Consider the following 11394-nt stretch of genomic DNA (forward strand, 5'->3'; position numbering starts at 1 on the left):
CTCAGGCTTCACTAGTGCACGGTAGCGCACGTGGTGCAGGGAGATGACAGAGGCGGGCTCTCAGCGAGGACCCGGGGGGTCCTGTGCCTCGGCTCAGGGCCCTGCGGTTCCCGGCCTCGAGCTGCTGAGAGAGTCCTGGCATCGTGCGCTGCCGTGTAGCTTCTGTGTGGTGGTTTGTGCTGCCGAAACCATTTCATAGTTTTAAACTACCGAGGCCCTAGTTCGGGTCATTTTTGTGGCTTCGAAACTGTCTCTGGTCCATACAACCTTCTCCCATTCCACCAAAAAGACCTCCCTAAATGCAAATCTGATCGCGTTACTGCCAATTAAAATCCTCTCATGATCCCACACGCCACAGGATTTCGTCTAGACGTCTCCTGGAGGTGCTTCATGACTGATCCACATCTACCTAACAGCCAACCCTTACCCGGCCCGTCTCTCATTTTTAGCCCAATGAAGTGCTCACGGTTCCCTCCAGAGACCGTAGTTCACACTTCTGTGCGCTTCCTCGCGCCATTTCTTCTTTTAGGAACGCTGCTTCTTGCCGGTTCAGCTCTCCTGTCCTCCGGGAGTGTTCCTCGGCCTCCCCTCCCGCCACTCGTTCGCTCCCCCCACCACCTGGGCTAGTTGTCTTTCTTCCGCTTACATTCTATATTGAAATACTGTTCACATGTGTTGTCTCCACTGCCCCCCACCCCCTACTTCTTAGCCAGAAGGCGGAAACCATTCTTACCCGCTTACCCTCTTTCCAGTGTCTGACATCAGCAGTAAGTGGCTGTTAAATGGGACTAGACTGAAAGCTTCGTCCTATTATATTACTGAGATGTCATGTCTCAGCAGGTATCTCTGTAAGTGGTTCACAAGCTCTGTGTTTCTACAAATGATTCGCAGGCTTTGGGCATGAAATCTGCGGCACTGACAGCAGAGCGGGGAAGCTGTCAGGAGTCTGTCTGGGATAAATCTGTACTTAATCTCTGTGTGTTTCGGCTCCTCATCTGTTTCTCAGGTATGTGCAGTGCCCATCATGCCAGTCATACGATAGCTGAAAATGTATCGAGCATTTACTATCGTTCTTTTTACTTGATCCTCACAGTAAATTTTGGTACGTGCCGGACAAGTAATATTGTCCCTATTTTAGAGATGAGGATACTGTGTCTCAAACTTGCTTAAGGATATATGCCCAGTAAGACTGGTGTTTGTGAATTCTGATTCTTGGTCTGTTGCTCTTTCCATGACTATATGGCATTTTCTACATATGTGTCACAAATGATGGTTTTAGTGGTGAACTTGACTCATCAGGAAAAAATTTCAGCCAGTATATCATGCTTAAGAAGGCAGGACAATGGGTAATAACTTCTAGAAGTTATTCAGACACTTGATTCCGAAGGGACAATGATTCATGTAAGTGAAAAAGAAACTTATGTTGATACCCGATATCCTGATTTATAAATCAATTATTATACTAACCAAATTTTAGTATCATAGTGGGCTTATTAGAAAGAATCATGAGATAGATTCCTTGAAAGGTATTCTGGTGTATTCTCTTATATTTGTATACAGTCATGCTTTCCTAGTCCATAATAATAATGGATACAGTTTAGAGATCTCCCTCTGAGAGCCACCTCAGTAACCACACTTTTCTAGAATTGCTGCTAAAGTAGTAGCCTAAGTTCTTTCATAAACACCCAGAACCTATTTTCTCTTATTTCTCTTCTTCAATTAGAGATCATCTGATTCCTCTATTTGTCTTGAATCACTAGAATCACACACTACAAACCATTTTTGTTTTGTTTTGTTTTTGTTTGTTTTGTTTTTAAATAAGGGTTATATGTAAGATTTTGTTTGCAAGGGGGAAAAACATGCAGATTCATTTCTAAGACATTTGAAAATCTTTATTATTTGCCTAAAAGTGTTTGGTTGTTTGGAGATGGAGTTCCTTGGAGTTTTAGCCTCAAGTTTGCTCCACTCAGTATAGTCTTTGGAAAAGCTTAATGCTTTAAATGTGGACTTGATACACAGCACTACCTAGACCCAGGGGTCCATAGGCATCCTGAGGCCAATAAAGCTTTCTTTGATTTTATGAGCCAGACCACTCTGTCTTCTCCATGTTACACTGGGAAGGGGAAATTGGGGGAGAGGTGGGCTTGTTAGGATACAGATTTCTGGGTATCACTCCTGCCATCTTGCATAATAATCTTTGGTGATGGGGCCTAGTAATGTACTTTTTTTTTAAAAGAGAGAAAGAGAGAGAGAGAGTGCACACACATGTGTGCATGAGCAGGGGAGAGGCAGAGAGAGACAGAGACAGAGAGATTGAGAATCCTATGCAGACTCTGCACCCAGCACGGAGCCCCATGCAGGGCTTGAGACCACAACCCTGGGATCATGACCTGAACCAAAATCAAGAGTCAGATGCTCAACGCTCAATGGACTGAGCCACCCAGGGCCCCGCCGTAATAGACATTTTAGCAAGCTCTCTGGCTGACTCTCCCACACACTGCCCTTTTAGAATCTGTCGTCCAGGTTGTGCTTTATACCTCGGTGAAGACTCAGCAGTCAGTCAAGTTTTTTCGCCTGTAGGCAAAGCCAAGTAACCACTGTAATAAAAGCCTTGCTTTCTGGTTTGAGACCAGTGGCACTTTTCCACTCTTGCTTGGTGTCCTGCTTCCAAACTAATTTCAGTGCTTAACTGTTCAGTATATTGATTTAAAATGGTCTCAGCCACGTTGCAAAGTGTACGCGTGAGAGTTAGAGCTAGGCTTTGGTTTTAAAACAGATGTGAACTTTTGGCTATCTGTAGTGATACCGCATCTCAGCAGAGCCTCCTATTACCAGAAGCTACAAGGAGGAGCCTCCCGATCTTTATCTTTGAGAGCCAGAAATCAAAGTGCAGAGTGATTCATCACTAGAGGCTTTTCCTATTTATAGTGCAAGCTTCATCGTTAACATGGTCTCACGTACCACCTGTTTATATTTACTGGAAAGTGAAATGGCTATTGGCATTCAAATAATGAATTATCTTAGGAGAGGATCTGGGTAGTATTCTGACTCCTTGTCAGGAAAGGGAGCGTGTGTTTTGTGCTATCCTTTTATCATTTGAAGCTTTTGGGCCTTGCAGGGGTTAAATGCTGTCAGGGGCTCTTCAAGGAAATTTCCTAAGTAGTTATATAGTCTGTGCTTTTTCATGAGCAATTCTTCCCCACTGCCTACACTGCAGAGAAGAAAACATCAGATAAATATACCTGGGATGGTGGTCCTCTGAGAGAGGGAAAAAGTCTACTTTTTCTTTCAGTTGGTGGCCTATTCACCAAACTCTACACTATAGTAAAAATGCAACTCTAATCAGCAGTGTAAGACAGATACATTTTGATCTTATAATAATGCCATTACTTGAATAAATAGGCACAGTCTTTCACAATCAAAAAACAACTGTGGCTATATAAATCTATGCACTGGTTATACAATTCCCAAAGAATTGGTGTTTAGTCATAAAAGGCACAGAATTGGTTGAGTAACAGAAGAGCCCAGAACATGGGAGAGAGAGGGGAAGAATCCTTGTGAGAGGCATTGAGAATCATAAATCTCTTTAAAAAATATTTATTTATTTATTTTGAGACAGAGAAAGAGAGAGAAAGAGAATCCCAAGTAGACTCTGCATGGTCAGCATGGAGCCCAACATGGGGCTCAAATTCGTGAACTGTGAGAACATGACCTGAGCCGAAACCAGGAGTTGGATCCCTAACTCACTGAGCCACCCAGGTGCCCCAACTTACATTTTTTTTTTTAAAGTTTGCTTGTTTGTTTATTTATTTATGAGAGCCAGAACAAATAGGGGAGGGGCAGAGAGCGAGGGAAACAAAGAATCCCAAGCAGGCTCTATGCTGACAGCGAAGAGCCAGACGCGGGCCTGTCAGGAACCATGAGATCATGACCAAGGCTGAAATCAAGAGCTGGTTGCCTAACCGACTGAGCCACCAAGGTCCCCTGAGAATCATAAGCCTTAAGACGCTATTTACATTATTTAAGCAATTGGGTGTTTCCTTTTTCAAAGTGACCTAACTGCACTTTTCAACATGTCAGGAAAATAGTTTTTTTTCAAGGCAGGAAAAAAAATATGAAATAACACTAAAGCTCTTTTCTTGCTTTTTGTTTTTCAATTAACTATTCTTATTTGATATTTATTGCCCATTTATTTTCCAGTTATAATTTCTTGGAGTCTTCGCAAATTGTCTCTGTGTCATTGTGTAGTGCAGGTCATTTGTTTTGTTTATAATATGACAAATGGTTGTATTTACATGATTCTGAAACAGCAACATGTGTTCATTACATAAATTCAAATTATACTAAAGTTAAAAATAAAATGTAGAGCCATATGGAAATCTACAACTCAAGAGTAACTTCTCTCAGTCTGGATAATCATTTTATTTTTTTAATTTTTTTTTAATGTTTTATTTATTTCTAGGAGAGAGAGAGAGAGAGAGAGAGAGAGACAGCGTGAGCAGGGGAGGGTCAGAGAGAGAGGGAGTCACAGACTGAAACAGGCTCCAGGTTCTGAGCTGGCAGTTAGCACAGAGCCCGACGCGGGGCTCGAACCCACGAACCGCGAGATCATGACCTAAGCGCAAGTCGGACGCTTAACCGACTAAGCCACCCAGGTGCCCCTGGATAATCATTTTAATCAGATGTCTCTCTATGTATGTCTACCAACATACAAGTTTAGTTTTAAAATTTAATATGAATGTCATCATATGCAACATGTTATTCTGTAACCTTTTATTTCTCCTGCTTGGACACATATCATGGACATCTTTAATGTCAGTAATTAAGAATTACGTCATCATTTAAAATGGCTGTGCTGTTTCTCACTGCACATGGGTTCTGTAATGTATTTACTCATTCCCTATGGATGAATATTTTTTCAGTATTTTGAAACATACTTGTGCATAAATCTTTTTAAATATAAAGGATCAGTATCTTAGGATAAAGTCTTGAACGTGGGATTCCTGGGCCAAATGTTACGGGTAATTGACAATGATACATATGACCAACCATCCTTCCAGAAAAGCTGAAGCAACTTTCATTACTACTAGCCATGCATGAATGTGCCCACTTTCCCGCTCTCAATGATACAGGTTTAGAAAATTTATATATTTTTTGTCAATATGGTAGATCAAAGATAGATTGATTTCATTTGTATTAGGTGGTAACAAATACCTTGTCATGTTTATTAAGAATTTGTATATATTTTGTTTTTTTTCCTGAATTGCCATTTTGCCTGCTCTCTACTGGATTGTTTGTCTTTCTTTTCTGGAAGCATTTCCCCTTCCCATTCTCTGGATGATAAGAATATGAAACTATATATTTCATATAGATTGTAGATATTTTTCTTAGTTTTTCTTCTATGTTTATTTCCCTTATAGTGATTTTTTTTTTTTAGTTCTTTTCGTCAGAAAGAAGTTTTTAAAGTTTTTAGAACAGCAGTTGTAATTTTTTTATAATATCAAGTAGGTTTTGATTTTTTTATAACTTGAAACTCTATTTTTATTATATGGAACATAAGACTTAGAAACTTCAAACATTGTGCAAATGCTTTGTATTTACTTTTATTCTGTTATCTCATATTACTTTATACCCTTGTTTTTTTCTATACCCTTGTGAATAGGGATATAAAATTAATGAATTTACTATCCGTTCTCCATTATAGATGTGTTTTTCCCTGAGTCTAGATTAATGCTAAAGACTCAAAATTAGCTAATTTGAGAGAATGTTACTTAAAATTTAAAAATTAAAAATGTGAAAAAGTGATCTCATTTATCTGTATATGAATATCAATAGAGCAAGTTATGACTAGCAGGGACATTTTACATGTTCCGTTTGACTTGTATTTCACAACCACCCTGTGATTTGGGCCCATTATATCTGCTTATAATGTGAAAAACTGAGGCTCTGGGAAAATAACATAAAATCCTTTTCTTTTCTTTCTTTAAAAACATTTTTTTAAATGTTTATTTTTGAGAGAGAGAGAGAGAGAGAGAGAGAGAGCGCGAGCGAGCACGACTGGGGGAGGGGCAGAGAGAGAGGCCGACACAGAATCTGAAGCTGATTCGAAGCTCCAAGGTGTCAGCACAGAGTCCAACACAGGGCTCAAACTCATGAACCGCGAGATCATGACCTGAGCTGAAATCAGACACTCAACCAACTGAGCCACCCAGGAGCCCCTATAAAATAATTTTCTGACCTAAAATCACCGAACTAAGAAATAGATGACCTGATAGGATTTGAATTCAGATCTTTTGAATGCAAATTGTGTATTGTTCTTGTTTAATTCTCCTCCATCCTAATTTTAACTTTCCACCATAAGAAAAATGAAACGGAGGGGCGCCTGGGTGGCTTAGTCGGTTGAGCGTCCGACTTTCGCTTAGGTCATGATCTCGCGGTTCGTGGGTTCGAGCCCCGCGTCGGGCTCTGTGCTGACTGCCAGCTCAGAGCCTGGAGCCTGTTTCAGTCTGTGACTCCCTCTCTCTCTGACCCTCCCCTGCTCACGCTGTCTCTCTCTCTCTCCTAGAAATAAATAAAACATTAAAAAAAAAATTAAAAAAAAAAAAATGAAACGGAGGTGCTGAATGGCTAGCTTGTCCAATCCTCTTAAGATAGGTGAATATGACATGAAGATATGGTCACTGTATCCACAGAAGGAATCTGACAACCAGAGAGGTGACACAGTATGAGTACTTGGTGAGTAGAAGAATACATTGTATAGTAATACTGGTTTTGGAAATTTTAGCCAAAGAAACCAGGGCAATTCCCTACAGTTACATTGCATAGCTGCTGAGAGCCTGCACCACATCTGTGGTGATAAATTCCCCCATGGAGCTAATTACTTGGAGAAAGGAAGGAGGCAAAGATGAGCATCCCCTGTGGAATATGCTCTTGCACTACACAGCTCCACCTCAATTTACTGAAGTATCAAAACTGAGATTTTCCCAAAGAGGCCATATCAGCTCTGAGGTTAATTGAGGAACATCATATTAACAAATTCAGGACCTGATGGAAGGAACACTCTGAAAAGATGCCAGATTTCACATAGCAGACTACAGAGGTGAAATGAAATCCTTCTGCCGGTTACCAAGGATGCTTGTGCTTATCAAGGATAAGGATGTACATCTTGATGTTGACTTAATCTTTGTCTGTCAAAGAGTTCCTGGTCATCTCTCCCCTCCTGCCACATCCTTTTCTCTGATGACACCCCAGGAAGTGGGTACCTGTTTCTCAAAACATCCCCCAAACTCAACCTCCTCAGTGAATCACTTTAGATTCCTGAAGGAAGTGTTAATACAACCAGATTTCCACCTGATGATCTATCAGCTCTTTCTCCTTTGTTATTTTTTTTTTTTCCAGTGGGAATTCCCATGGTTCCCTTTAACAGCTATATTAACTGTGGTGTAGTTCTTCTTAAAGCACTCTCTGAAAGAAAAATTCATAACCATTTATCCTCCAGAATATAAGAATTCTCTTAGGGCAGAGAAGGAGCAAATAAGGGGTGGTGTGTTTGGTGCATAATACAAATGAACACTTTGTTTTTTACTTTTACGATAGTTTAGGGCTGCTAAGCAGGATCAGTGTGGCTTTCAGTAAGGGGCATCTGTGGCTACCTTTTCCCGTGTCAGGGACCTATCCAATGCCCATATATCATTTACTTTTATTTACTGTAAGTTCCTTCCTCTGCCTATTTGTGAGTACCTCTCACATGGGCCTTTAAAAGCTTGTTATTTAGTTGTGAATACCCAAGAGGTCACTTCTTTCCTGAAGAATCATGTTGCTTGAGATGAAGAGGACTACTATTGAGACAAGGGTTGCCAGATTTAGCAAATTAAAATATAGGCTTAAATTTGAATTTCAGATAAACAACAGAGATTCTTTAGTATAAGTATATCCCAAATATTATTCATTTCTCTGACACAGTTATACTATGTCCAATACCTTTCTAAACTGATTAAAATATTCTATTAAAAATTATTCCTTGTTGACCTGAAATTCAAATTTAACTAGGTGTTTTGTATTTTATCTGGCAATTCTATCTGAGATCCGTTTTCATATTCTACATAGACCAGAGCTAGGCTACATCAGAGGAAGCAGCACATTTTTTAAGTTTCCCAATTAGCGGAGGGGTAGAGTGGTAGTCTTTCCCCACTAAACATGGCAGAGGAAGGGCTATTATGCACATCCCTCAGGACTGACCCACTCTGCCACCTCAGAATCAGGGTGGATACGACATATCTGCTTGATAGTGTTTTATACATCATTATGTGAAGCTACTCTTGGCATCTTTTGGAGGCAGCCATTTTAATTAATTGCTATTCTTTCGTACTTCCTCCCTGAGGTGATTTTTCAGAATCTTTAACTATAAATCTAATCAGCAAATTCCTGGGTCTATTTAAATATTGACATTTAAAAATTTTTGAGGATAGCAGTAAACATTAATGAGATAGAGGATATAGGAGAGAAATGAAATATAATTGCTGTTGGAGTTCATAAAAAAAAAAAAACTTTTCCTAAGCGTTAAACTGAAACACATTATCTTCAGAGCATGATGTTTCTAAGCCATGTTTGAAGGTCCAACCACAGTTTAGAGTAACTAGTACAGAGTTCAAATNCTGAATGTCAAACTAGAATTCTAATAGACTCTAAAATTCACTTAATTAGAAGCCTAGAATATTAAGGCCAACAATTTTTGAACCACTGGATAAACTCTTTGATAAAGGAAGCCAGCCTATTGCCATATATCACAGCTGCATTGCCATCCTCTGGCCTTAACTTTTTAGAAATAGAATTTAGGTCCCGCTCCACCCCAATTTTTCTCATTTTAAAGAATTGGCGTGGTTTATCTTGAATACTGAGAACAAACTGAGGGCTGATAGGGGTGGGGGAGGGGGGAAGGGGGTGATGGGCATGGAGGAGGGCACTTGTTGGGGATGAGCACTGGGTGTTATATGGAAACCAAGTTGACAATAAACTATGAAAGAAAAAAAATAAAAAATTAAAGAAAAAGAATTGGCGTGTTATATGGAAACCAAGTTGACAATAAACTATGAAGGAAAAAAAATAAAATAAATTAAAGAAAAAGAATTGGCGTGGTTTGGACTTAACATGGGGGAAAAGGGGCTCTGTCATAGCTTTGTTACCACTCCCGTCAAAATTCTGTAATGGAGTGGTAGATTAAAGATGGCCATACATTCTCTGCTCTTTTTCACATTGAAAATGAATACTTTCCTTTTCCTTGAATCTGGATTGGGCTTAGTGACTTGTTTGATCAATAGAATGCAGCACAAGTGACATTCTGGGGGTGTTGAGACCATTTTATAATTAAAAACATTTTTTTATTTTTATTTTTGGGAGAGGGAGAGACAGAGCATGAGCAGGGGAGGGGAAGAGAGAGTAGGAGATACAAAATCTGAAGCAGGCTCCAGGCTCTGAGCCGTCAGCACAGACGTGGGGCTCGAACTTATGAACTGAGAGATCATGACCTGAGCCAAAGTCAGCTGCTTAACTGACTGAGCCGCCCAGGTGTTTGGAGACAGTTTTATAAGAAGCTTTCTGACTTTTACCCAAGCCTCTTGAAATGCTCTCAGTCTGGGAGCCCTGAGTTACCATGTAAGTGCCTGAGACCACATAGCTGGAGAGGCCGTGTGTAGGTCGTCTGGTCAGTGTTCGAACAGAGTTCAGCCTTGTAGCCATCTCCATCCCTGCATACACGTGAGTGAAGCCATTTTGGGCCTCCAGACCAGCCTCCTCACCTGCTAAGTATTACAAGGGACTTCATATCGATCCCTCTAGGAATAGAAGAACAGCCCAGCCAAGCCTGCTGGAGTTCTTGACCCCTGAAATCATGATATAATAAGATGGTTGTTATTTCAAGCCATTAAGTTTTGGAGTAGTTCATTAAGCAGCAAGAGATACCAGGACAAATAGTGACATACTGATCTTTATGCTTAAAAAGAGAATGAGGTGAAAGGGAAAAAAAAGGTGGCCTGATTGGAAAAGGTGAAGGGGTTGGAATGGAGTGGAAGGAGATCGTAAAAGCCCTGGACACAAATGACAGATGGGCTAGGGATTTAGAAGACTTTATAGCAGGTTAAAAAAATCAGAGTCACAAATTTTTTATCAGGCTACTACTATGATTGGCCCGACTTCGTAGGGCTTCAGAAGGAAAAAAGCAGTAAGGTCTTGTGTCCTGCAGATGCTGTGAACAGTAATGAATAAACATGACAAATAAAAATGCTTTGAATAAGAGCTGAAAATGCTAAAGAGGAGCAATCTTTGCACCTACTGAAAATCGTTCATCGGATGATTTCAAATTGAAGTATCTCAGGAGAAACTAACTTTGAAAACACAAACAGATTTTTATTTTTTGTACTTTTATTGAAAAGGTACATTTAAAAAAATACACAGACATTTTACCATTTACAGATTGCAGATATAGATGCTCTAAAAGAGTTTACTCTATTTTGTTGTTTTATGATGCCTCTTGCCCCTGATACCACAAACATTCCAGTCTTGTTGATATCAGTTTAGAAAGGGGGGCATGGGAGCGCGACCTGCAACATATTCAGTGAACAGAAAGACAAATTGTTCAATTATAAATTTTTTTATCTTCTGTACATTATTGCATTAGGGAGCCACAAAATTATGTAGCATCGTTACAAATGAAAACAGGTTAAAAATGAAGATAATTACGTAGAAATACATGGATTCATTGTCTCCTTGCAGAATGCACAAGAGGTGCAAGAATGTGCAATTGAGGAAGCTCTTTTTCTGGTTGTATACATTTGCTTAGCAACTCAAACTCGTGAGGAAGCTACAAAATAAGTTAAACAAAAATAGCAAACAGATAGTAATTATAGCTATGTTATATGGCTTTCTAGTTCTTTTCAATATCACCAAATGAAACGTAAAATAAAGAAAGTACATTATCTTTTGTTCTCTTAAAGAGAGAATTCAAGCTACTTTGCTTCCTAACATTTACACAGCGACTAAAAAAAATGTGGAATTCAGACAAGAGATACAGATCTAGTACTACACAGGATACAACAGTACTTGGGTCTAGAACAGTACACAATCCCTGTCAACAACAGTACACCGTAAAAGGGAAACATTGTGATCCGTTGGTAAGATGGTGTCCACAAGTAAGCACTTGTGTTCGTTCATCTATTTTTGTTCCACACTAGAATGTGCCCAGTTGGATTCCAGAGTTATTTACAGACGTGTGAGGAAGACCCTAGTTTTCAAGTCTGTCAGGAAAATATTCCTTGTCGTCCCTAAGCCAGATCACACCCATGGAAAAATAGTCAGAGAATGGTTTATAGATACATTTTTTTTTTTCCCCTGACCAATACA

At 39.7% G+C, this 11394-nt stretch overlaps 1 protein-coding gene across 1 annotated transcript in view; it reads right to left on the minus strand.

Moving 5' to 3' along the window:
• Window positions 1–217: 217 nt before the first annotated feature.
• The window catches only part of ZNF385B (zinc finger protein 385B), a 326144-nt gene continuing 314967 nt past the window's right edge, over window positions 218–11394 (minus strand). The window contains exons 11-12 of the mRNA XM_077776342.1: window positions 467–649; window positions 218–295 (exon numbers count right to left, since the gene is read on the minus strand). Of these exons, the coding sequence (XP_077632468.1) occupies window positions 218–295; window positions 467–649 (261 nt within the window). The remainder of the gene's footprint in view (window positions 296–466; window positions 650–11394) is intronic.

Source organism: Crocuta crocuta, unplaced genomic scaffold (assembly GCF_008692635.1).
Source record: "Crocuta crocuta isolate KB4526 unplaced genomic scaffold, BGI_CrCroc_1.0 scaffold17, whole genome shotgun sequence".
Taxonomy (NCBI): domain Eukaryota; kingdom Metazoa; phylum Chordata; class Mammalia; order Carnivora; family Hyaenidae; genus Crocuta; species Crocuta crocuta.